The 27,797-nt window shown below is 32.8% G+C and overlaps 3 protein-coding genes across 3 annotated transcripts; 2 read left to right on the top strand and 1 right to left on the bottom strand.

Annotated features, from left to right (window-relative positions):
- The first annotated feature begins 1,426 nt into the window (after positions 1-1,426).
- Positions 1,427-6,786, top strand: LOC149403131 (uncharacterized). The gene is made up of 6 exons (XM_089608638.1): positions 1,427-1,735; positions 1,835-2,009; positions 2,109-2,638; positions 3,536-3,947; positions 4,311-5,018; positions 6,695-6,786. Exons 1-6 carry the CDS (start codon positions 1,427-1,429, stop codon positions 6,784-6,786), a joined length of 2,226 nt encoding a protein of 741 aa, XP_089464764.1.
- An 8,492-nt stretch (positions 6,787-15,278) lies between these two features.
- On the top strand, positions 15,279-17,274 carry LOC149403130 (uncharacterized). The gene is made up of 2 exons (XM_089609179.1): positions 15,279-15,971; positions 16,623-17,274. The coding sequence occupies exons 1-2, from the start codon at positions 15,520-15,522 to the stop codon at positions 17,056-17,058; spliced, it is 888 nt and encodes a 295-aa protein (XP_089465305.1). The 5' UTR covers positions 15,279-15,519; the 3' UTR covers positions 17,059-17,274.
- A 1,085-nt stretch (positions 17,275-18,359) lies between these two features.
- LOC149403129 (thioredoxin H-type-like) lies at positions 18,360-19,992 on the bottom strand. Its single transcript, XM_089610180.1, has 3 exons — positions 19,730-19,992; positions 18,896-19,018; positions 18,360-18,814 (listed from the first exon to the last, which is right to left on the bottom strand). Exons 1-3 carry the CDS (start codon positions 19,877-19,879, stop codon positions 18,677-18,679), a joined length of 411 nt encoding a protein of 136 aa, XP_089466306.1. The 5' UTR covers positions 19,880-19,992; the 3' UTR covers positions 18,360-18,676.
- Positions 19,993-27,797: the final 7,805 nt, after the last annotated feature.

The raw sequence follows: 27,797 nt of genomic DNA, 5'->3' as shown, positions 1-27,797 counted from the left end.
TGATTTTAGGCAAAAAAAGTTGAGTGGGTTCCACTCAACGGAATTTGATAATTCTTTCGTATTATTCTTCCTTGCGGAATGGGGTATAATATCGATTATAATTTTGCCAAAAACGGAGCTAGAATGAATGAGAAATTGATGTTTGAAGTATGCTTTATCACACACTGAGAAAGTGACGGACTGGACGAAATGACTAAGTCATTCCAGCTCGACTGGGCGAGGCGAGGTCGACTGGACGAAGTGACTAAGTCATTCCAGCTCGACTGGGCTAGGTCGAAGTCATTCCAGTTCGATTGGACGAGCTCGACTGGACTTAGTGACGAAGTCATTCCGGTTCGACTGGACGAGCTCGACTGGACGAAGTGACGAAGTGTACGTTTGAGACTTAAAGCCAATAGTTTGTATTCCTCAATTCAATGGTTCTTTGAGCTTTAAGTGCGCTTTATGGTTGTGTAATAATGCCATTAAGGCTGAAAACGTTGGACTGTTCGATTGGCCTTGAATTCAAAACGGTGTTTTAACTGGTTGTAATAACCTGCTTTAAATGCCTTTAAGGCTGGACAGTTTTGAACTTCAACCAACGCAGCCTTGGCCTTTATAAATAGAGGCTTGCTCATCTCATTCTAAAGACACAGAGTTTTCTACTGCTTCTCTCAGCTCCTTCTCTTTCCCAGAAATTGTTTTTTCCTTTTTGTAGTCGGTGCTCAGTTCTGTTACAGATTTAGTTCGCCGGAGAAGTCCGTTTGGTGCAAACCTCTTCTCTTTCCGCCGTTGTATCCTGGGAGGTAAATTGCTCGTCGATTCCGGCACCCACGGGGAGGGCAATATTACTTTAAGGAGACCGTCGAACGGTCATCGGCCTTTGCTTCTCTTTTTGCTTATTTTTCTTTTGTTCATAATATTGTTGTGTTGTATTTTTATTTCCTTTTTCCTAAGCTGTCGGTTTTATTTCTCCAGAAAAATAAATATTTTGAAGTAATATTTCTAACAATCTTAAAGTAATATTTTGCTCTTAGACAGCTTGCTCGTGGAAGGAGATTGCATATATATATTTTTATTTGTGTTGAACTTTTCAACAATCTTGACTTGGGTGTTTTCTTTTGTAGTAATGGAAAACAACAACAACAACAACAACAACACTGTGAACGGAGTGGATGCGTCGGGGAATCCGATCATCCCGCTGCCTTCCAACATGGAGGTATTGACGACCAACGCCTCAAACCCGAGCATTGTCGTGCAAAATTCGGAGGAGGCTTCGGCCGGGAACGGACCCGCGGGTCTTGTTCAATCGATGGCGGCTATGGCCGTGAACGGACCCGCGGGTCATGTTCAAAATGCGGGCGCGGTCCGAGGGCCTCCTGTGATGATGCCGGCCGAGAAACCGGGGAAGTTCGATGGCTTGAACTTCAAAAGATGACAACAAAAGATGCTCTTTTATTTGACCACCATTGGCCTTGTACGGTTTTTGACCGACGATCCTCCGATTCTCCAAGAGGACGAGACCGATCCGAAAGTGAGAATGGCGTTTCTCGCTTGGAAGGATTCCGACTATTTGTGTCGGAATTATGTGATGTATTGTCTAGCGGACTCCCTATACAACGTGTATAGTTCCAAGGCGTCTTCTAAAGAGCTTTGGGAATCACTCGATCGGAAATACAAGACCGAGGACGCGGGCTCGAAAAAATACATCGTGAGCCGCTTCCTCGAGTTCAAAATGGTGGACAATAAGACGGTCGTGAGTCAAGTGCAAGATTTGCAACTTATCTTTCACGAGATTCAAGCCGAGGGAATGACCATTAGCGAGTATTTCCAAGTTGCCTCCGTCATCGAGAAGCTACCTTCGGGTTGGAAGGAATTCAAGAACTACATTAAGCACAAGCGAAAGGAAATGAGTCTTGAAGATTTGATGGTTCGCCTTCGCATAGAGGAAGACAACCGTGGCTCCAACAAGAGGTTCAAAGCCACGTCCGAGAGAGCCAACATCGTCGAGCATGGTGAAGGCTCGAGAGGCAAGAAGCCCGCCAACAAGCTTGGGGCTAAAGGGGCTGCTTTCAAGAAGAATAACCAACAAAAGTTTGTTGGAAAGTGCTTCAACTGCGACAAATAAGGTCACCGTGCCGCGGATTGCCAAAAGCCGCAAAAGAAGAAGAAGAGTGAGGCCAATGCCGTTGAGACCGAGGGAGATGACCAATTTCTCGTCGCCGTGGTCTCCGAAGTAAACTTGGTCGATTCAAACCCCAAGGAGTGGTGGCTAGACACTGGAGCTACCCGCCATGTTTTCTCCGACAAAAACACGTTTTGCTCGCTCGACATGCGCCCGACTGGGGAGAAGCTGTTCATGGGAAATTTGGCCACCTCCGACGTCATGAGGATTGGCCACGTCATCCTCAAAATGACCTCTGGGAAGGAAATGAAGCTCACCAATGTTCTCTACGTACCCGACATTAGGAAGAATCTTATTTCTGGAACTCTCCTTTGTAACCATGGGTTTAAGATGGTTTTTGAGTCTCAAAGGATTGTTCTTAGTAAAAATGGGATGTATGTGGGTGAAGGCTATATCAAAGATAATATGTGGAAGATGAATGTAATCGCCATTACTGGCAAGAATAATAATGAGAATGCTTCCTCTTCTGCTTATGTGCTTGAGTCATCTAATTTGTGGCATGGTAGACTTGGTCATGTGAATTATGATACTTTGCGCAAATTAATTAATTTGGATTGTATACCAAAATTTAATATTGATTCTAAACACAAATGTGAGATATGTGTTGAAGCCAAATTAACAAGAACATCTTTTCATAGTGTTGAAAGGAAAAGTGAGTCACTTGAATTAATCCATACCGATCTATGCGATTTGAAATTCATGCCTACGATAGGCGGTAACAAATACTTTGTGACTTTTATTGACGATAGTACGAAGTATTGTTATGTGTATTTGCTTAAAAGCAAAGATGAGGCAATTGAGAAATTTACCAGGTACAAATTGGAAGTTGAGAATCAACTTGGTAAAAAGATTAAAATGGTGCATAGTGATCGTGGAGGTGAATATGTGGAACCATTTGGTGCGTTTTGTGCTCAACATGGAATTATTCATGAAGTCACTCCACCATATTCTCCTCAATCGAATGGCATTGCCGAACGAAAGAACCGTACTCTCAAAGAGATGATGAATGCGATGTTGCTAAGCTCGGGGTTACCACAAGAAATGTGGGGGGAAGCCATTTTGGCTGCGAATTATCTTTTGAATAAGATACCTCAAAAGAAAGAGGATAAATCCTCGTCTGAATTATTTAGAGGAACGAAGCCTTCCTATAAATACTTGCGAATGTAGGGGTGTTTGGCCAAGGTTTTGGCTCCCGCACCTAAAAGAATGAAGATCGGTCCGAAGACCGTAGATTGTGTATTCATTGGTTATGCACATCATAGCAATGCTTATCGCTTCATTGTGCACGAATCCAAGAATCCTGATATACACAAAGGTTCTATTATTGAGTCTAAAAATGCATCGTTTTTTTAACATGTATTTCTGTATAAGACTAAGGAAGATGAGCCGAGTTCGTCAAATCAACAATTTGAGAATATAGAAGAAATATCTCAAGATTTTGATGAGGAATCCGAGGATGAGATAGAATCTGAACAACCTCGAAGAAGTAAGCGAGCTAGGGTGGAGAAGTCATTTGGATCTGATTTCCTTACCTATATGTTAGAGGCCGAACCTCTAAGTTATAAAGAGGCTGTAAATTCAGTCGATGGTCACTTATGGAAGGACGCCATAAGAAGTGAAATTGACTTGATAATGCATAACCACACGTGGGAACTCGTTGACCTTCCTCCTAGAAGTAAAACTCTTGGTTCTAAGTGGATCTTCACAAGGAAGATGACAGTGGATGGCTCAATTGATAAATACAAGGCGAGACTTGTAATTAAGGGTTATAGACAAAAAGAAGGTCTTGACAATTTTGATACTTATTCTCCCGTGACGAGAATAACATCTATAAGATTGATTATAGTTATTGCCACTTTGCGCAACCTTGAAATCCATCAAATGGATGTCAAAACTGCTTTCCTAAATGGTGATCTCGAAGAAGAGATCTACATGGACCAACCCGAGGGGTGTGTTGCACATGGGCAAGAGAGGAAAGTATGTAAACTGATTAAGTCATTGTATGGACTCAAACAAGCCCCAAAACAATGGCATGAAAAATTTGACAATGTCATGATGTCAAATGGCTTCAAGATCAATGAGTGTGACAAGTGTGTCTACATTAAAACGACCGAACGCGGTTATGTGATTTTGTGTCTATATGTAGATGATATGCTTATTGTTGGGAGCAATGAAAGCATGATTAAATCCACAAAAGATATATTGAATTCGAGGTTTGATATGAAAGATTTGGGATTAGCCGATGTTATCTTGGGGATCAAGATTAAAAGAACATCTAATGGACTTGTTTTGAGTCAATCACACTATGTTGATAAAATTCTAGACAAATTTGCAAAGGATGATAGTGGAGTCTCTAGAACTCCAATCGACGCTAGTCACTATTTGTCTAAGAATAAAGGAGATAGCGAGTCTCAAAAAGAGTATGCTAGAATAATAGGAAGTCTAATGTACTTGATGAATTGTACTAGACCTGACTTAGCTTACTCTGTAAGTAGACTTGCGAGATACACGAGTAATCCAAGTTCTGAGCACTGGAGAGCAATCGTGAAAGTACTGAGGTATTTACGATTTACTCGTAGTTATGGTCTACACTATACTAGACATCCTGAAGTCATTGAAGGTTTCACTGACGCCAGTTGGATATCTGATATACAAGACTCTAAAGCCACAAGTGGATATGTATTCACTTTAGGTGGTGCAGCTGTGTCTTGGAAATCCTCAAAACAAACCGTGATAACTAGATCCACGATGGAATCTGAGTTTGTTGCTTTGGATAAGTGTGGTGAAGAAGCTGAGTGGCTAAGAAACTTTGTAGAGGATATTCCAAATTGGACAACACCTGTGCCTGCAATATGTATATATTGTGATAACCAATCTGCAATTGGTAGAGCACAAAGTGTTATGTATAATGGTAAGTCTAGACATATCCGTCGACGACATAATACCGTTAGACAACTTCTCTCGTCTGGAGTCATAAGTGTTGACTATGTAAGGTCCAAAGACAATATTGCGGATCCGCTAACCAAGGGGTTAAATAGGGACCAAGTAGAGAAGATGTCAATAGGAATGAGACTAAAGCCCATGAAATAAAAGTTTTAGCAAAGGAAACACAACCATGATGACTGGAGATCCCAAGAACTTGGTTCAAAGGGACAACCTAACTGCTAGAATGAAGTGAGGTCACTGTGGGGGAAAACCCCGGTCCTATTCCTATGATAAAAATGGTGACACCCGTACGAGGCTAAGCATGGTGCTTTTAATGATTCTTTGAAATCGGATCTTTGAGATTCCGAACGAGTAATGCGGGATTACTCTTTGGCATAAGGATCACCTATGTGAGAGAGAAGTGAGGCCGCTTCGAAAGAGAATTAAAGGGGTGTAATTCTTTAGAAACTCTTACAGAACCAGGCGCATGTTCAGGGCCGAAATGAACATAACCATGAGAACTAAAACCTGTGGCAGGAAGATATCAGCGAGATATATGCTCATCGTTTATATACAAACGACTAACAGTTCAAGGACATCGTGTCTACTGAGTAGTCCGTAAACATGACATACTTCTACAAGGGAAGGTTCAAGGACTTTGTCTACCTATCCTATAATGATATTGACCGTAGAACTGATCACCATATTGAGTCGTGTCGAGTCTTTTTGTTGTCGTCATGCAATTTCATTCATGTGAGGGATTGTTGGAGTATTAGATAAGTAAATAGACAATATTGAGTATTTATTGTCTATTAAGCTGCTGACTTTAGGCAAAAAGGTTGAGTGGGTTCCACTCAACGGAATTTGATAATTCTTTCGTATTATTCTTCCTTGCGGAATGGGGTATAATATCGATTATAATTTTGCCAAAAACGGAGCTAGAATGAATGAGAAATTGATGTTTGAAGTATGCTTTATCACACACTGAGAAAGTGACGGACTGGACGAAGTGACTAAGTCATTCCAGCTCGACTGGGCGAGGCGAGGTCGACTGGACGAAGTGACTAAGTCATTCCAGCTCGACTGACTAGGTCGACTGGACTTAGTGACGAAGTCATTCCAGTTCGACTGGACGAGCTCGACTGGACGAGCTCAACTGGACTTAGGTCGAAGTCATTCCAGTTCGATTGGACGAGCTCGACTGGACTTAGTGACGAAGTCATTCCGGTTCGACTGGACGAGCTCGACTGGACGAGCTCGACTGGACGAAGTGACGAAGTGTACGTTTGAGACTTAAAGCCACTAGTTTGTATTCCTCAATTCAATGGTTCTTTGAGCTTTAAGTGCGCTTTATGGTTGTGTAATAATGTCATTAAGGCTGAAAACGTTGGACTGTTCGCTTGGCCTTGAATTCAAAATGGTGTTTTAACTGGTTGTAATAACCTGCTTTAAATGCATTTAAGGCTGGACAGTTTTGAACTTCAACCAACGCAGCCTTGGCCTTTATAAATAGAGGCTTGCTCATCTCATTCTAAAGACACAGAGTTTTCTACTGCTTCTCTCAGCTCCTTCTCTTTCCCAGAAATTGTTTTTTCCTTTTTGTAGTCGGTGCTCAGTTCTGTTACAGATTTAGTTCGCCGGAGAAGTCCGTTTGGTGCAAACCTCTTCTCTTTCTGCCGTTGTATCCTGAGAGGTAAATTGCTCGTCAATTCCAGCACCCACAGGGAGGGCAATATTACTTTAAGGAGACCGTCGAACGGTCCTCGGCCTTTGCTTCTCTTTTTGTTTATTTTTCTTTTGTTCATAATATCGTTGTGTTGTATTTTTATTTCCTTTTTCCTAAGCTGTCGGTTTTATTTCTCCAGAAAAATAAATATTTTGAAGTAATATTTCTAACAGTAAAAACACGATTTCTTCTTTTGTGCGTAGTTCAACGATATTTACACCGATAGATTGAACATGGAAAAGACATCTCTCATTCATTTTAGAAGTGTTGTTCGCGCATAGATGCGGATTGAAAAATCTTTTAAGAAAAAGATGAAGACAAAACTATATGAATGAATACATATGCAGCATTGAAGTCATAAAATTAAGGAGAGAAAAACAATATGAATAGTAAAAAATAAATCATATTTATTAATATTATTCATATGAAAGGAGAGAAGAAAATATGAAAAATACAAAAAATCATATATTTTTTTATTTGTAAGTAATTGGATTGGCTGGATGGAATTCAATTTTATGTATTTGTGTAATTAAGTTTTACAATTAGATTAATCTTTTATTTCGTACAAACATAGACATATGTTAGGATTCTACAAACATAATGAATAAAGAAAAATGGGCAAGCACACGACTACTGTCCACTAAAAACCTGTCTATACTAGTATCTATCCCTAATATGTCTCGTCAAGACACTTGACTAATTTTATTCACTCATTTTAATCGAATTCCAACGATTGGAACAGATACACGATTGGTCTTTGTTGGGCTATGATACAATATGCAGTATCACAAGATTTTACTTCAAAATCAATTAGCAATAAGATGCGCAACTTGTGACCTTATAAATTCAAACTAATTTACATTTTCTTTCCACGTGAAATTTCTAACAACTCGTAACTACAGAGTCCTAGCGAAACCAATCTCAACCAGCAAGCAAGATCATGTTCAAAGTTCTTAACTTCTTACACAATTTCATCAGTAAAAAAAACTAGAGAGAGAGAGAGAATGGGAAGAAAAACATTAAAAGTTGAGGAGGCTAAACATATTGATCAAATACTCATGTTCAATTTATTTCTAGGTTATAACATCGGGACGAAAGATTGAATCTTTAATTCGGATTAGAGCTTAGTCAATAGCTTCGGAGAAACTGCTAGTATGCTATAAAAAATAAAAAAAAATAAAAAAAAAATTTACAAAATGCAACGAACAAAATTAGAGCCTTTTATTTCTAATTTTAATTTTTCTTTCTCACCCCATTTTTTTTTTTTTTTTTTGGTAAGAGGAGAATAAACAACCATTCTAACGTTACATAGTTAGATATTTGGTATCGTTTCACATCTGACGCGAGTGACAAATAATTTCAATTATTTCAGGTAGGGTTTCCTATAAGATAATAAAACTCATAGCCGTTGCTCTACACTACATTTTAAGATAGTTGCTATAGATGATGTGCTGTTTTTTTGACATCACACCCGAAAGATGTGATTTATTCTTTCTTTTAATATTATTATATTTTTTAGAGCAATACTTAATATCATAAGTGGTTAGAGCAAGACAACACATAAAGAATGGCTTTAGTTAAACAATCTATTATTAGGATTTTAAAATTATCATTAATCATATGCAAGAGACCAATATTCAAGTTGTAATATTTAAGTTTTAACAAATAGTATGGTCAGTAGAATATTCATCACATTAAGGAAAAAAAACTGATATAATTTTAACGGTTAATTCCAAAAAAAAAAAACCACAAGTTTTTGTACGTAAAATCCTGTGACCCTCTTGTACACACAACAGAACAAGAATGATGTCTTGGAGACATTCGTAGACCATCCAAATAATATTAATAAATGTGGATTGTCACTTAGTGAAACGTTTGGTTGCGGAGCAAATACTCTCATTCATTAGCTGGGGCCCACTTGAGGGCCCATTTATGTCAGAGGCCTTTTACGTATAACGATAAGGTTTGGGCTTGTTGGGCCCATCTGACCCACACACTAACAATCCCTTTTGCAAACAATAATATCGTACCACACGTGTCATTTTCTGTAGAATTTTTTATACGTTTTTTTTTTTCAAAGCGACCATGGCTATATTTGGCTAAACTTATTAAGCTTAATTCCAGTTTTTTTTTTTTTTTAAGCTTAACTGTTTTGAATTATTTGATAAAACAAATTTTAACAAAAGTTCAAAAGTGCTTTTGAGGGAAAACGTTTTTTTTAATATAATTACTTTTATATCCTCATTCAGTCGTTCAAAAATTGATATAACAAAAAAATATACGATCACAAAATATACCGAAGCTAAAATACAGGCATTTATAGTTTTTAACGAGTCGCAACTCCATTCATAAAATATACCATGTCACAATGCTCAAACTATCTCCTATAATTTCTCTAACAAATATCTATAACAAAAAATATATTTTCCGCAATATATATACGCATTTACATAATTAAGTGTATTGGTATCACACTCATTCTCTGAAAAACGTAGTCCACAAAATGTTTTTTTTAATATGCTTATATCAAGATGTCTACTTTGGTCTTTTTCTATAATCGTGTTTATTTTACTAAACGTTAAATCTGCTTTTGTTACCAGCAAAAGCTAATTTAAAAACAGTTTACCAAACACATGGCCAACATTTGCATTAATTAAGCGACATAGGCAATTGTTTTAGGCCTCACATTTAAGGAGTCTTATTTGCTTTATGTTTAGGCCTTATTTTTCTAAAAAGTTAATATAAAAATGCTCAAATTTGAATTTTTTATTTAAAAGCCAATTATTTGATATAAAAGTACCTTAATTGAAAGCATAATTTTTAATTTTGCCTATGGCCATGATTTGTGTTGGGCCGGCCCTGCCAAACACTTATCTGCTTTTGAAAATAAACAACTTTTTTAAAAGAAAATTTTAAAATCACTTAAAAAAAAAAAACAAAGCTATGCTAGTATCTATATTGAATATCTATGTTCTGTACCAAAAAAAAAAAGTAAAAAAATAAAAAAAAATTTGAATCTCTAGGTCAGCACTTAGCACAGTACTCTGGACTCTGGAGATGCAAAGTAAGGAGAATAATTGAGGTTTGTTGAAAAGGAGAAAAAGAAACCAAGTATTTAAAAGACCTCACCTATGTGATTATAATAATAATAATAATAATAATAATAATAATAATAATAATAATAATAATAAAAACCCTCTCTCTCACATCTCGTTCGGTCTCTTGAGAGAGAGAGAGAGAGAGAGAGATAAATTGTTTTATTAATTTATTATAACAAATTGTATGTTCTGCGCGTTGGTGCGGAATAATTAATATATTTTAGTTTGGTTGAAGAAATATATAGTGACAAGTCTATAAATATTTAGTTTTGAAAAAATAAATTTAAAAGTTTTTTTTAGACATTTTTATCTTTTTTATTAAAAAAAAAATTCGTTACGAATTAACACTATTTGTGTTTAGGGTTCAATATCTTTTTTTTAAAAGGAAAAAAAAATTGTTCATTGAACAGTGTTTTTGTGAGTATAGGTTTTTCTTTTATTATATATATATAATTGTGCCGCATATATTTAGTCTGTTAACTTTTTCTTAGATTTCGATTTAGACTAATTTTTTAAAATCCCAATTCACCCTTATCTATCTGACATTATAATATATATATATATATATATTATAATGTCAGATAGATAAGGGTGAATTGGGATTTTAAAAAATTAGTCTAAATCGAAATCTAAGAAAAAGTTAACAGACTAAATATATGCGGCACAATTATATATTGATATGTACATATATATAACATATATAATAAAGAGAACCTTTCTCCAACTTTCATCCAGAGGCCGTCACGTGACTTCGCCAGACGGCGACACATGGCGGCTTTTGTTTTTTTCCCCCTATCTCCACGCTTTTTTCCACTCTCTCTCTCTCTCTCTCTCTCTCTCTCTCTCTCTCTCTCTCTCTCTCTCTCTCTCTCTCTCTCTCTCTCTCTCTCTCTTCCAACGCGCGCAAGCGTGTATATTCAACTAGTACCATAAAAATAACTCCTCAAAAAGATATAGTGATAAAAGTTAAACGCTTAGAATACAAAACAGCGTAAAAAAAATTCAAAAATTTTTACAAAAAGAAAATGAAAAGTGGACTACAAACAATCATAAATACAACAAAAGAACTTGTTGGTTACCCGTCTATCGGGGTAACCAGTCATTATCAGATTATTACACGAATCGCGAGTGGAAACGCCAGTCTTCTCCAGTTGTAGATTGCGGTTTTAGGGGTTTTTTTTCCGAATTTAACGTCCAAAGAAAATCATATCGTAGATCTGAGATTCAGGTCTAAAGAAATATTCAAATCACTCCGATTAAAGATCGGGCGGTACAAAAACTAGATCTAATAAGTTTGGATTATTAAAACATAATAAAAAAAACATGAACAAGAAAATAAAAAATAAAAAGTATATTCCTCTAGGTCGAGACCATCAAAGTCTCCAATCCCAAAAGAGGCGACGACACCAAATATTGAAAGCCCAAGCCTTAATTTTTTTTTTTTAGAGAATAAGATAGCGCGGCGGCTAGGGTTTGGGAGAGAGAGCGTTCACAACTCTCGATCCCTAGACTTAGTGGAAGAATTCAACTTAACCAACCGTCTCAGCTTCGGAGAGAGTCGTTATATATTTTTGTTATTATTAACTTGATGTTACATTTCTGAAAATCAAAATTTAATTGTAGCATTTAATTTGAGCATAAAATACACGTATGTCCATTTTCCAAGAAAAAAAAAAAAACAGACTTCGCATATATGTGTGTGTATATTTGCGCATACTATAGTTGTGGCATTTTGATCCATAATTATTATAGCTTAACTATGCTTGCCGTTTTGTATATTAACAAAATAGTCTTCAACTTGTTAATTATTGATTTTATAGTATTCTAATCTCTTTTTTAAAATTATGATACCTAAACAATTTAGAGAATGTGTACAAACAATTGTTTATTTATAATTTAAGAGGGTATTATTAAACCAAAGTAGTATTCTAAATATTCAAAACTGTAAAAGTTGTAGTATTTTTCCGCTTAGAATATAATTTACTTGATATCTTTTTCAAAATTTACGAGGTACCCAAACAAATAAATATATTTAACATGATTAGGCGTTGAATTTTATGAAATAAAAATCTTAAATGACCCTACAAACAATAAATTGGAAAACTATCTTGCTCCAAAAGAAATAAAAAGTGAGGGACTAAAATACTACTAACATAATAGTTTGGGGTTGCGCAAAAAAAAGCCTACAAACTGTACCAAAATCTTAATGGATCTCTTTCCGAACCCCCCACAAATGTCAGCGACAACCACCATTTTCCACTATATTATACATTTACTTATTTTCTTTACCATATCATATAAATTATCTATATAAATAAATAAAATTTCAAAAGCTCTTCCTAAAAGCAAGATACCACAGCCTCATTGAGCTACTTGGCTGCACGTTCGCATTTTAAAATAAATGGGATTTTGCGTGTTACGCTAGTGTCACCGTTCTGTGACCTAACAATTTGATTTACGTCACTCAACGATTATATTAATCTTTCATTTTAATTAGTCTATATTTATATCTATCTGGCTAATAACTTATACGCAAGAGGAAACCTCGTCAAAAGCCAAATATATTACACTAGTGTGTGGGGCTCGCTATATCACGTAAGATTCACATTTCACAATATATTAAAAAAAAAAAGTTTTCAGAAAATAATTTTGTGTTAGTGCATAAAAGTAACTTATTTACGGAATTTATATGTTTTTTAGTTTTCCGTTTTAATTTCCTTTTACCTATTCAAATATGAAGAATTACATCTCATATTAATAGAATAGAGCAAGAGCATGCTTATAATAAGATATTTTTAAGTTTGCAACTGCAAGGTAAGTTTTTATAATAAGAAAACGGTCTCACTTTTGTTTTTGAAGCGTATATTTGTATGTTTATAAAATTAAAGTATTTACACATGCATTCTTTATATCTTTATCTTCTTCTTCTTACCCGAATCACATATCATTTTCTTATTCAGTTTGTATTCTAAATAGTATTTTGAAAGTGCATCGTTTCTAAAATAGTCGCCATTTAAAATATTTTCAATAAATACTATTTTGTTTCATTTAGTAAACAGTTAATTGAGATTATTATTTATAAATAGTAAACAAAGTTGAATATAAACATTTTTTCTTACAAAAATCTATAAACATCGAGAAAAGTGATTGTTTATAGCTTGAAAAAACATCGCTTTACGATAAATCTTTAAACACGTTATTCTTGCAGTAAGTTTCAAAAATGCATTATCACATGCAATTTTCGCTTTTCTTTTCAATTTAAATCCACCCGTGCCTTTCCCGGTCCACGTTGAGTTTCTTTAACTATGCATGTCGTCCAATTTCTATATCTTTTTCTTAAGTCGGGTCTTGTCATTGACCTCGTCTCTGCGGAGATTGTGTCCCTCGTCGGAACGTCAATTCAAACGCTCTCTGTTATGTGTCGATTATCGGTTTAATAGGTCCCAACATTTTGATATTCCTCTGCATGTGTATACATTACATATGTATGTGCTATAAGTGACTTTCGTTATTATTTGAAATAATAATGTGGAACGTCACAATTGGCTTCTAGTGTTAAGAGTAAACAAGAGTTGTTTGTGTTTTTCAGCGAAGAGTTTATCATATAAGACATCTAAAAATAATAAAGTTAAACGTCACAATTGGCTTCAAGTGTTAAGGAGAAACAACAAGAATATTTTGTAAATTTCACCGACATCGACCACTTGTTGTTTAGTCGCCAAAATATGAAAATGATATTACAAGGGCAACGATGGAAAATATATTATCAATTGCTAACGTGCGTACATATATTTTGTTTCCATATTAATTTTAGATTTGATTCTTCTTACACAGTCATGGTCATGTTTAAGTCAAAAATCTACAAATATTTCTATAAAATCAAATAAAATCTTTATTAACAGATTTGTTGTTTATATCTCTCACCCATCTTCCTTTTTTATTTTTATTTTTATTTTATTTTATTTTATTATTTGACATTGAGAACTATAATTGAACTAGAAACTTCAATATTGCTAAAAAAATATATTATAATAAAAACTCGTATAATTTATTTCCTGCTTTCAATCAACGTGCTACTTTATATATTGAATAAAGAAGTCTCATCGTGTATATATATATATATATATATATATATATATATTATATATATATATAATATATATATATATATATATATATATATATAATATAGTAGCTTATTGCTCATATATATATTATAAATATGGTATTCAAAAAAAAATGTCAAAAAGGATCATAGAGGTAACATTATTTGTTAGGAATAATAACGTTAATTCATAGAAAAAAATCTCAAATTAGTTAATGTATACCTGAAGAGAATAATACTTGATTTAGACACATGTTGCAATTTTAATTTTAATATACTCACATTTACTCTTTCTTACTGGTAAATTATGGAGTTAATTCCGCTATAATCTCATGATACACTACCTTTTCAGATAAAATTAAAACCGTTTTGAATAATATCTTATAAAGAATCGAGGCTGATTTCTTGACAAGTATGAAAAGACAACTACTTTACTAGCCTTTAAATTTTACATGACTGTATAATTTCCAATAAATTTTGTAATAATCACATTAATTAATACATTTCTTAACATCAAAGATATGAACATATTTCGGGAATATCAAGCATTTGATTCGATATGCAAACTACTACTGATATTCTAAAAAAGAAAAATTAATTAATCACTTGAAACTATTCAATTAGCAAAATAACTTGTTTTAAATATTCAGAAAAATAACCAAATTAATAATATTACAATATTTTAAGTGATTAAAGTCACTAAAAATTTATGAACTTCTAAATAGTCATTATTTTGTTAATTATAAATAAATAACTATTCGGATGTGTCATCAAGAGGACAGTTCGAACATTTTATATAATATCCGTTTGGACATTTACATAAACATGGTCATATTAATAAAAAGACATGACTATTTAATTATAATCAATAAAATATTAGCTATATAGCAATTTTTTCATCTTTATAAGTCTATATATCTAACAAATCCTTAATGTTACATAGAAGTAATTTACCACTTTCAAACAAATCTAATCACATGAAAAAAAAAAAATTAAAATCTTATTTGCATATTTTTATAAATTTTAACTATTTCACTTAGACGAAATCTCAACGATTTTAGAACTACATTCATTTCTATGATTCTATCTATAACACCCTATTTTAAAACACACGCAATTTACACTCTTAAGTTTCCATATGGATTAATTAATAAATCCCATATATATCACACACACACATAGAACTTACCTATCAATTTCCACTTGACCCAAAAAAAAAAAAAAAAAAAAAAATCTATACGAGACTTTGACGTAGCAAGGAAGTATAACACCCGTCACCCAAGCCTCACCCACACCACCAACTAAAAAAAAAAAAACACAAAATATCGGAAATAAACGCGTTCAATACACAAACGAAACACACACATTCAAAGTTTATCACTTTCATCGATCTCCTTTTTGTGTGCTCAAGCCACCAACAAAACAAAAGAAAGCAAAGCACAGCAAACAAAAACCCATTTCTGTCATCATTCAATCACAACCGTCAATCTCGCCGGAGTCGATGGGAGTGGATTACTACGAGGTTCTGAGAGTGAAGAGAGAGGCGAGCGATGAGGAATTGAAAAGGGCTTACAAGAGGCTCGCCATGAAACACCACCCAGACAAGAACCCTCTCAACGCCGCCGAGTCGGAGGCCCGATTCAAGCTCGTCTCCGAGGCCTACGACGTCCTGTCCGACCCCACGCGCCGCCACATCTACGACCTGTACGGATACGACGCGCTCAACAACCCAGACGACGAAAACGACATCTTCTCCGACTTGTTCGCCGACGACTTCGACAAAAGCAATGGTAACAACAAGAACAAGAGCAAGAGCAATAGTAAGAGCAATAATAGCAAGAAGAAGAAATCATCCCCTGCGGTCGAGACCAGGCTACCCTGTACTCTCGAGGAGCTTTTCAAAGGCACTCGCAAGAAAATGCCTATCTCCAGAACCATTCTGGACCAATTCGGGTGAGTGACTCGACATTTTTTTTTTTTTTTTTTTAAATGTGTTGACTTGACAATTCTTAGGTTTCTTGTCATAAGTTCATGGAAAAAAAAATTCAATCAGTTTTTTTTTTTTTTTTTTTTTTTTTTTTTTTTTGGGAGTGGACAAGAAATCAATCTGAATCCGAATTTATAAAAAAAATTACAAAATTTCAGAAATTCTAGTCTTTCTATCACATTATAAATTTTTTGTTGTTATTTTTTTTTTTTGTCATGCGTGCTTTCTTCAAACAAATCAATTTAGAGTAATAGCTCACAAGTTCCATATGAGGATCGATAAACAGTTAGTTAAATAGATTTAGATGATCTATTAAGTTACGAAATTCCATGTCCAAATGAATCAAACAATAAGTAATGCAATTTTCAATGACCACCTCACCAGATCAATCTGGATTCTGTTCATATATATATATTTTTTTTAAATTAAGAATCTTAAATTAATTAACTATGAGATAAGTAATTCATAATTAAGACTCTTTTTAAACGTTTCTTTGTACTTGACCCTAAATCCATCGATCTTAACCCATTTATGGAAATGTATTCCCTGTGGATCAAAATCAAACTTGCATAAATCGACAATAATTATTGTTATTAATTATGATTTCGAAATTATAGGAAGGCCAAGAAGGTGGAAGAGATATTGAAGATAGACATAAAGCCGGGTTGGAAAAAAGGGACAAAGATAACGTTTCCCGAGAAAGGCGATCAAGAAGCGGGCCACGCCCCGGCCGACCTAATCTTCGTGATCGAGGAAAAGCCTCACTCCGTTTTCCGTCGGGACGGGAACGACCTCGTTGCCAAACAGAAGATAACGCTCCTCGAGGCGTTGACCGGGAAGACTTTGACCCTGTTGACCCTCGAGGGGAGACCGTTGACCATCCCGATCGCCGGAGTGGTCAAACCCGGGCACGAGATCGTGGTCAAAGACCACGGAATGCCCTTCTCCAAAGACCCTTCCAAGAAGGGAAACCTAACCATCAAGTTCGAAATCGTCTTTCCCTCGCGACTCACCGCAGATCAGAAGTCTGATCTGCGGAGAGTTTTGGGGTGATTTTTTTTAAGTTTTGATATTTACGTGTAAACACTAATTAATCTTTTTTGTTTTTGTTTTGTTTTGTTTTTCTTCTTGTTATTATCATCAAAGTGTAAATATTATGTTAAAACTACTGATTGTGCATAATTAGGGTTAAGGGAATGCTTTAGTTGTTTGTTATGGAACTGTGAATTAGTAGTAAGAATGTGAAATGAACGAAATTTTGGTACGTTACTTATTTATAAGTTTGCTAATTCTCTTCTTTCGATTTTGATTTGCCGATTTGGTTTTCTGTTTTAGAAGCCTTTTCTTTTCAAAATATTTCAATGACAATTGAAAAAAAGGAAAAAAAGGATTTTGGGTGTGTATTATTTATTGTCCATTTCTATAGTTGACTTTGTACCTGTCAAGGAATCATCTGACTCGAGCATCTTAATATGTTTTTTTTTTATTACTAACCAAATGTTTATTTATTAGTTCTTATTTTTTTTAATGAACCGTCCCGAACATTTCAAGCGTTTTGTTTAGTAGCAATTTGGTCCATAATTTTATGGAAAGACTGAAATAGTCTCTAATATATTTATTTAGTAACAACTTGGTCCTTAAAGTTAAGGACCATAAACTATATAGAAAAACAATTAGGAACTGAATTAAGATATTTGATTTCGGCAACAGAAAAAATATGTAGAGAATTAGCAATGAGTAAAAAAGTTGAGGACATTCAATAAATCAAGTATTGTATTGTACACAAAAACGTGGAGGCAATTACAAATTACAATACAAAGATGCTTATAGCTCTGTTCTGAACGCTTTTTAATTGATCAAGTCCCAGTTCTTCTCTTTAATTTTATAGCATTATAGTGGACGTGGAATATTGAGTAAAGAGGATTCTTTTCTCTTTTGCGCTTTCTGTTTTTTATTGCCGGAAAAGTTCAAGATAAGAAAGACTATTTCAGAAGTGGTAATCGTTTTCCGTGCCCGTTTTTTTTAATTTTATCACAAGAATGATGTAATCAAATTTTTATTTCGAAAACAACGTTTCTTAAGTTCTAAACAATCATTTTTCTTGACTTTCTTGATGTCAATATCTTAAAAAAAATATTATTTATTGTTTATAATTTTATTTATAAGAAAAATAATTGCTTATCGTTTGATAAAACGCTATTGTTTTTAAGGGATTTAGAATAGTCACAATTTTAATAATGTTGCACCTTAAAACTGTTATTTTCATAATTTTTCTATTTTGGAATCCGTCAAGTCCAGCTAAAAAGCCCAATTATATAAATAAATAAACAAATATTGAAAAAAAACAAAACCAATAATATAGATCCTCTTTGATATGCTCTATCACAACAAAACTTGCTTTATTAAAAAAACCAAAAAAATAAAATAGCTAGACAGCAAATTTTTCTCAACAAATGTCACACACATGAGCGTTTAATAACAACGCCATATATAAAAACAAATACAACACAAAATGATTTAAAAAAAAAAAAAAAAAACATAGCTTCATAATCAGAATAATTTATTGTCTTTATTATATCAGTATTCCTTCCTCGGAATAATGTATCTGAAGAAGAGCTTTGTTGACGTGAGGTGGTACGTGACCAATGTCCTTAATTAAGTAAATAAATAATTAATTAAAGTTCCTATGCATTTCAATCTTTGCCTGCAAATCATCTTTCTTTGCTCCAACAACCTTGGCAATTTCGTCTCCTCTTTTGATAAGTAAAAATGTTGGCATGGCTTGGACTCCGTAGTCTGATGCAACGTCCTGTTCAGAAATGTTATTAATTAGTTAGTTATTAAATGGATTAAAAAGTGGTTATGACTTGTGTGAAAATTATATTCGTACGGAAACTTCGTCGACATCGAGCTTGACAAAATCTACTTCAGTGTACTTCTCGCAAAGCTCTTTCAGGAACGGTTCCATTGATCGACAAGGTCCGCACCAGGTAGCAGTGAAATCGATCACCACCTTGAAAAAATAATTAGGATGTTAATTAATTACTAAAATAACATGCCTAACCAAGAACATGGTCTTTTTGTTTATACATTAAGAAAAATAATTAACATGTTCATTTGGTTCCGTCAAAATTCACTTTTTGCTATGATTATTTTTTATATCAAGTATATATAATCACAAATTTATCAAATTGATACAAATATATCAAACTAACATTCTTTCAACTCCCAACAATAAAAAAATGCACTACTAAATATTGGAATTTTATAAATCTCATCAAGCTATATAGATCACCAAACTAATATTTTCCTTTCACAAATTTTAGGATTTAATTTTAGTATTTATGATTTCCGACCGCATCATAGTACCTATAAATAATGTTAATTAAAAAAAATCATATAATTTTAAGTTAAAAATAAAAATATTGATATAAATTTAGAATAAAAATTACAATTTTCAAAAGTTTAGAGGGCATTTGCCCTGCTGTCCTTAGCTGGCTTCATAAGTGTATATATATATACATATATATATATACATATATATATACATATATATATATATATGTATATATATATATATATATATATATATATGTTTGAATTAGTTTGATAAGTTAAGTTAGATATATAATTTTGAAACACACCAAAGCAATATGTAGATATGAGAAAAGCATGGTCATTAAATATTATGTATGCATGTGTATATATATATATATATCCTTACCAGTTTGTTGGTTGACTTGCAGGAATTGAAATAGGTCTTCCATTCGTCCTTGGTGTGAATGGGTTTGATGACACGTTGCAATGAGCCTTTCTTTGTTTGGTACCTTTGTGCCTGGTTGCTCTCTGATAGTGCTGACGTGTTCGTTCCCATTATTGCTCTCTCAGAATTTCTTAATTGAAAGTTTAGAAGTATATATGAGCTTATAGTTTGTAACTCCAATGGAAATATGTGTTTGGCTTGAATTTTTTATATTGATGCTAAGGGGTTTATATAGGACTCGAAGAGAGAGAGAGAGAGAGAGAGAGAGAGAGAGAGAGAGAGAGAGAGAGAGAGAGAGAGAGAGAGAGAGAGAGAGAGAGAGAGAGAGATAACTGTTAAAACTACGTATGGAATATGATTCTATCTTTTGTGAACACGAGTCAAATTATACGCAGGGGCAGACCCAGGTGGTAGAGTGAAGATGCTTGTCCCCTTTTAAATCCAAATTTTTGGTCCAAAAAATTTTCAGCCTAAATTTTTAATTTTTATTTTCAGCTTAAAATTTTATTGGACCCCTCTTTTTTGTAATAAGTTGGGTCCGCCACTGATTATATGTACATTACGAATATATTTGATGCCCTAAAAAAAGTATTCAAATGTGCTCATTACACTAAAATGACCACTCATTATTTGAAGCAATTCCATGGCAAAGTATTTTTTATTTTGTTCGCTTCCAATTCTATTACTTCCATGATTGGCTTTTAAAGTTGTGCATGAGTTTTTATCTGAAGAAAGTACATGCAGGTTCTCAGTTTGAAAAATTTATTATGCTAGTTCAATCTTCAATGTTAAATTCTTATTTTTTTGTTATTTCTGGATTTGTACTTCTTTAATATCTACATGAAGATGCGAAGAAACTTAATTTGTTTCTTACTTCATTTTATAAAACATAATTAATATAATACTTTCCCACTGAAAGTAGATCAAGTGGTTGTTACTTGCTAAATGACGTAAAAAGTGATTGTGATTTTGTGAGAGCTTTTGATAAAGAATCAATACTGTTTCAGACATAAATAATAACAATAATTAGAACATGATTGTTGGTGGAAGAAAAAAGTATATATATATATATATATATATATATATATATATATATATATATATATATAACTCCCCCTAATTAATCAGCCATACTAAGCTAACATCTCGGACGTCCTGAAACAATTTAATCCAGCATATAAGATCCGAGCAAATTAGATTATAGGGTGATCGAATAAATATGAACTACCCGTTCATAAGGTAAGAGCCAACTATAAGATCAGAATTTTGAAAAGAAGAGAAATTGACAAGTCAAATTAAAGAAACGTGATCACATCATAATTCAAATGATAGTCGTCCGAGAACATATGTTCGGAACTATACCCTATAAAAGCTAAGTCCTAAACGGTTATACAAATAATCATCTACTCCCATGAAACAAGACGAAATTATAAAAATAACTATCAAATATGGTCTGATCACCTCATCATAATCTTCAAACTCACCTCTATAATAATAAATCGAAGCAATAAAGAAATGAAGACTCTTGACATAAACACATGTAGAAGTCTCACTTCACACAACACTTTGAATTTGTTTTCTCTCTTTTATTAGATTTATCTATATTTAGAGACAATTCTACATGGAATTTAAGTGTTCGATACCTACTGCATTCGTAATTAGTGTTCTCCGTCGTACAATTAATATATATTTTTATATGTCAACTATATATATATAAGTTTAATACTTCACATTAAAGTTTAAAATGTTGATCACCGATTTATCGATAGTCCCAGCATGAACAAAATAATTTATGAATATATGAAAAAAAAATACAGATAAAAAATTATTTTTCGGCACCGTGTAAACATATATGTTAGATAAAAAAAAGAACTAATATATATACATCTTGATTAACTTGTTAAAAAAAATTAACATTTTTCATTTCTTAAAAGTTATCATAAGCCATTTTTCATTTTTTAGATATTTTTTTCCATTAAAAGCTAAATATCATGATGTTCCATATGGAAACAAAAAAAAATCATATTTGATATTTTCATCGAGCGAAAATGGCCACCGAAATCGATTTTTTGTTGAAATTTTTGCCAATATTCTGCTACAAATTGAAAAATAAATCACCTCGGGCCTATTGATATAATCGCTGCTCGACATTTTCAGCAACATCTTAACTCTGGCCAAAATATCTGAGAGTATATCATTGCTCTATATATGTCATTTTTAGGAATCTAACCAAATAAGTACATGATTTTAGAAAATTAGATCCTTAGGAAATGCAATATTGACGTTTGAATACTAGATTTTATAATTTGTGCTTAAATGTTCACTGTAATTGATGATATGATATATGATGTAAAATTGAATTATTAAAAAAAAAAACAACCGAGTAAGTACATGATTTTAGAACATTGATGAACTCTTTTAAGAAAATCTTTTATTTACCGATCAATATTGACTGCCATATCGCAAATGACGGTCATGTCCAATCCTTCATAAAACAAACGGATGAAGAATTTATGCCCGCCTTTGAGATTCTAAGGGACGGAAAAGATCCGTCCGTTTTTTGGCAGAATTTGTCTATGGATCCATGATTCTGGAATCTATAAGAGATTAAGAAAAAAATGACATTCAAATGATAAAAGCGAGTGGTTTTTGTTAGGCCGTTAGATCATCAACGGTCGAATGATTCAACGGTCATACATGATTTGCTTATTCTTTCTAGAAAATCTGAAATCCAACGAAAAAAAAACTTAAATGGAAAATTTCTTTCTATTCTTTCAGAGCGAATTATTCCATTTATAAAATGAGCAAGATTTGTCATTTATAGCACTGGAGAGTGCGTGCTCGAAAGTTACCGTGTATATTTTATTAACCATGGTTGTTAATAATAATAAAAAAAGTTATATCATATATGATAAGTCTTCACTTGTGTCAAAATAATCGTTTCATCGAGACTTTCGCATTTGCGAAAGAGGGAGAGACCACACATTTATTTAAGGGTAATTTAGCAAAATAGCCAACTTAAACGTTGAGATTTGCTAAATAGCAAAGGTTTAGTAAATATTAGGTAAATAGCCAATTTTGTATATTTACAAACGTAAATATTAAGTAAATAATCACTGCCTATTAAGCCACGTCATCATTTATGGCTATTTACTTAATATTTACCAAACCATGGCTATTTAGCAATATCAAACGTTTAAATTGGCTATTTTTCTAATTTTACGCTAACTTAAGTAAATGTTGTAATTAGACTTTTCTCCAAATTTCTTTTTCTTTTCTTTTATTTTCAAAAATATTACATTAGTATATTTTTTTAGTGCTTCAATAAACTAATATTATTTTAACAATCATTGAAAACGGCATTAACATTTATGTTTTTAAGTTTTATGTGTGTTATATTTCATAATAAAAAAATGATATGAAAAGGACTATTAATATACTACAAATTAATAGTTTGAGGATCATATTGTAAGGAACATAGTTCAGGAATCAAAATGTCATTGTTTAGTAATTGAGGAACTATTTCAGCCACTCTTATTTTTAATCAAATTTAACTTTAATAAAAGATATATATTTACGTCCACTCTTTTATATATATATATATATATATATATATATATATATATATATATATATATTTATATATATAAATATATATATATATATATATATTGTTGCTAAAATACTTTAATTTAGACCTCTCTCATCTTTTGACATGTATACATAGTCTTGTTACGAAGTTGCAATTTTTTAAACAAATAATTAGCTATTTAGCCATCTAAAACACTAGCAATTTGGTTTTAGTCAACCTTTCGTTAATTTCTCGTAAATAGTCATCTTGCTTATGTGGCAGCTTATTAATTGAATTAGTTTTACCTTTTTGCCTTTACGCTATTTTAATTAGGCAGTTTTTTTTTTAATTTCGAATTAAATATTGAAACCGAATAGGGAAGTTTTCAAATTTGAAATTTGAATTTTGAGCAGATTTTGAAAGTTCTCAGCCCATTAATTGTTATGTATTTGGAAATTTTCAGCGTTGACTTTAGGTAATTAGTTTCTATTTTCGTTGCAATTCATTATGGATAAAATCTGTATATATATTCTTCACTTATTGATATTATTTTGTCTTCCATATATTCATAATTTTCAGAATTTTCGTGCCCAAAATATTTCCAGAATTTTTTCAATTTATTTACACGAATATACTGTAAATAGGCTTTGTATTTACAGTGAATATACTGTAAATAAGCTTCGTATTTACACGAATATACTGTAAATATGATTTCTATTTACACGAACATAATGTAAATATGATATCTATTTACACGAACATACTGTAATAAAAAAAACCATAAACTTCTCTCAGCAAGAAGCTTGTCGATTTGCACATGCGTTCCAGGAACAAGAATGAACTTGATTCCCAGGTTATAAAGCAAAACAAAATTCCTGAGAACCAAAATTAGTCGAGAGAAAAACAAAATCATAGATCGTTGCCTTGAGACACGGGATTGTCGCCGCCACATTCGTCGCCACCAGCAGCAACCCCACGCCGCCCACCGCCGCGTACCCCAAAATGGCCCGCGCCTTCGTCGCCGACCACCGCGATCCCCGCGTCACCTCTTCCACAGCGTCCTTCTCAGATTCGAAATTGCCGGCGGGATCGAGGCCAAGCGCGCCGGTGGTGGGATCGATGTGGATCACCTGCGTGTCGCGGCGGCTCGCCAGGTTGGCAACGATGCATGTCTCGCCGGAGTCCAGCTCGGCGTCACCGAAAGCCTCGCGCCTCGGTGGAATCACCGCTCCCCTCCCCGATTCTGCTACTGTAGCCGCCGATTTCCGACGGAGGCGTTGTCTTCCTCCTCGAGCCCACTCCCTCGATCTCTCTTTCTCATTTCTCTCTCTCTCTCTCGGCTCTCTTTATTCTTTCTTCTCTCTTAATGATCTTAATTAATGATCTTAATGACGTCCGTAATAACCGCGAGCAGTTATATCATAATATTTTGTATTAAATGTTTTTATTTTCAGCATGTTAATGGGCGGGAACGGTTGGGATGTTATTTTGGTATTTTTATCTATGTAAATAAATTGGGCTGGCTATTAACACGAAATTAACCAAATGTTGGCTAAATCCAAAATTGTCTAAACTGGGAGGCTATTTAGCTATATAACCCTTTTTTAAATGCAGGTTAATTCGATAATCAATTTAATTTCGAACTTTCTCATTATTTGACATGTACACGTAGTCCTGTTACGAAGTTGCAATTGAAAATGTTTAGGTACCTCAATGATTTGGTCAATTCGATAATTTATTCTATTTTTATGGGAGAGAAATAGAGTTCATTTATAGTTATATCAATTTATATATGAATAGACAAGGCTATATAAGGGATTTTGAGAACCTAGAGAATGTTAGAATGTTTGAACTTCGAACAGAATATTAGGATCTTTTGCAGAGAACACAAATTACGTCGTCACCGAAATAGCCGTATTACCGTATATCGAAAGTTACAATCTTATTCGCTTAGCTGTATGTATAATTTCACTACAAAAAAAAAAAAAACAAGAAAAACTGACGATCGAGAAGTTATCATAAAAAATTAAAGGCTAAACTAATGTCAATGGGTTTGTGACTTTTGTCAATGTCAATGTCAATGGTAAAAGAAGAATAAGTTATTTTGTTATTCGATTAGCTGTATATAATATCACTATTTTTTTTTTTTTTTTAAATGACGACCGCGAAGATATCATATAAAATTAAAGGCCAATGTCAATGGTTGTGGCTTTTGTAAATGTCAATGGTAAAAGAAGAATCTACTAGTACAATGACTCAATGAGGTTGTCATTTTGTTATTTACTTTTTGTGGCGTGTGGCTAAGAAATATCGATTGGTTTTTTTTTTTTTTTTTTATGCAAAATATCAACAATATTCTCTATGTTTATTCGAAAAGCTACTTTCAATTTTTAAAAATATTAGACATATCTCTTCAATTTAATATAAATGACATATATCTTTCTTAAAAATATGTTATATCGCAAATACCAACCTTTTCGTTTATATTTAACAAAAAAATAATTTGAATTCTCCAAAAAACTTTTAATTGAATAAATATTTATTTACTGTTTTTGTAAGATAAAGAAAATCAAAACTTATCTTTATTAAAAAAAAATCATTTACTTTTTATAAAAAAGAAGTTTTTTATTTAACTTTTTAGATATAAAATAGAAAATAAAAAATTATTTTATTCATGGTATTTTGGAGGGATTAATTTTTTTTTTTTTTTTTTTTTTTTGCAAAAAATAAACGAAATGGTAGTATTGGCAATATATCATATTTTTAAAGGAAATTTATGTCATTTATATTAAACCAAATTATAAGTACATAAACCAAGGTTTAAAATTTTGGGAAATTGCTCTAAAATTGCGATATTTTGAGAAGTCCGACACATTTACGACCATATATGCGTTTCGTCATTTTGTATCGTGGGTACCGCATTGAAATTGCGTGGAAATTTCCATGTCGATGTGTCCATTAATGTCGTTTAGCCCATAGTGTAAAACACAAAAAAAAAAAAAAAAAAAAAAAAAAATCGTGTCATTTTTGTCATAATTTTCGTCGCATTCCACGTCGTATTTTCAACCTAACTAGTGCAAATTCAACAACATTTCGGGAAATTGCGTCGAAATTACGTTTATTTGTGTCTTTCAGCCTATGTATTGTAATATTTAAGGTTTTTTCATTTTTTTCATTGGATGTTGTTTATACTTGTTCATGGTGAACATATAATTGTTTTAATTTTTTTTGAAGAAGTTAGAAATTTTAAATTGATGTTAATTGGAAGTTAATTGTTAGGAAAATGATAACTTATTAGTGAATTTTGTATTTGGGGTAGTTCATGAAATTTCGATGTGTTTAGAATTTATTATGTGTGTTTTTTTCTGTGTGCTTGACTTTGATATTTTCAACTTATTATGTGTTTGTTATATATATTTGAGTTTGAAGTTTGAACTTATTATGGTTGTGTATTATGTGTGTTTGTAATTGAAACTTTTTATGTATGTTTAGGACTTCTTATATGTGTAAAGAACTTATTTTTTATGTTTAAAATTTTGCAACATTATTTCTGTCGCAATTTTCGTGTTTTAGCACAATTTCCGTCGGTCACCGCAATTTTTGTAAACACAATTTTTTTTTTAAATTTTCACATTATTTTCATCATAATTTCTATCGACCACCGTAATTTTCGATTTTCAAGGACACCGACATTTCAATCATTCGCATAAACCAAATCAAGACAATACCTTACACACTACCAATCAATACCAATTTTCACTTTGGTGTGACTGAAAAGTGATAAACATAAGTCGGTCCAAGAGATTTACTAACATAAATCTTTGTACATTAATTAAAAGCCAGATTGATGTTTATGTGAGATTTATAGTTCAAAACCAACGGTATTCAATCGGAATGGAAAAGAAAAAAAAAACATGCAATATATAGTCACGCGTTATTGAGCTACCAAACTTCACTTTGGAGATGGAATAAATACCAACTTGTTACACCAAGAGGTCCCATAAAATTTTGCAATTAAGACAGTTTGATTCCAACACATGATATCAATACACTTTACACACAAAAAATAAATAAATAAAACACCAGGCCGACCTCTTCAAGCTTCCTACCTCGTCATTACCTTAAAGAAATCCATAATTTATTACTGATATTTAGGACATCAACAAATAAAACTGTTTAGTATGGTCCTATGATGAAGCAAGGTTTAAAATGGGATATTGCTGCTTAAGCAGTCTTAACGAAACATATAAATTGTATATTAGCCAATATTTAGTTAATAATTGTAAATTAGTTGCTACTTATTATTTACCGACTAAAAAAGACAATTATACCCTTTAACCCGGTTTAGTTTTTAAAAAAGTAAAATAAAAACATTAATTGCATGGAAATTTATTTTAAAAATAAATTTAACTAATATATGGTTTTATTACCTTATTTTTCTCTTATTCTATTTCCCGA

The sequence above is a fragment of the Urtica dioica genome, chromosome 3 (assembly GCF_054948205.1).
Source record: "Urtica dioica subsp. dioica isolate 48M chromosome 3, U.dioica_male_clone48M_v1_H2, whole genome shotgun sequence".
Classification (NCBI taxonomy): domain Eukaryota; kingdom Viridiplantae; phylum Streptophyta; class Magnoliopsida; order Rosales; family Urticaceae; genus Urtica; species Urtica dioica.
This window is presented reverse-complemented; position numbering and strand designations above follow the sequence as displayed.

Excerpts from the sequence above, each read along its gene's own strand:
- LOC149403131 (XM_089608638.1), top strand. The coding sequence starts at position 1,427 with ATGCTCTTTTATTTGACCACCATTGGCCTTGTACGGTTTTTGACCGAC. Across the intron at positions 2,639-3,535 it reads ATGCTTCCTCTTCTGCTTAT|ACTAAGGAAGATGAGCCGAG; the intron begins GTGCTTGAGTCA and ends TTTCTGTATAAG. Across the intron at positions 5,019-6,694 it reads AACACCTGTGCCTGCAATAT|TCGGTGCTCAGTTCTGTTAC; the intron begins GTATATATTGTG and ends TCCTTTTTGTAG.
- LOC149403129 (XM_089610180.1), bottom strand. The coding sequence starts at position 19,879 with ATGGGAACGAACACGTCAGCACTATCAGAGAGCAACCAGGCACAAAGG. Across the intron at positions 19,019-19,729 it reads GCAAGTCAACCAACAAACTG|GTGGTGATCGATTTCACTGC; the intron begins GTAAGGATATAT and ends TATTTTTTCAAG. Across the intron at positions 18,815-18,895 it reads TCGATGTCGACGAAGTTTCC|GACGTTGCATCAGACTACGG; the intron begins GTACGAATATAA and ends ATTTCTGAACAG.
- LOC149403130 (XM_089609179.1), top strand. The coding sequence starts at position 15,520 with ATGGGAGTGGATTACTACGAGGTTCTGAGAGTGAAGAGAGAGGCGAGC. Across the intron at positions 15,972-16,622 it reads ACCATTCTGGACCAATTCGG|GAAGGCCAAGAAGGTGGAAG; the intron begins GTGAGTGACTCG and ends TCGAAATTATAG.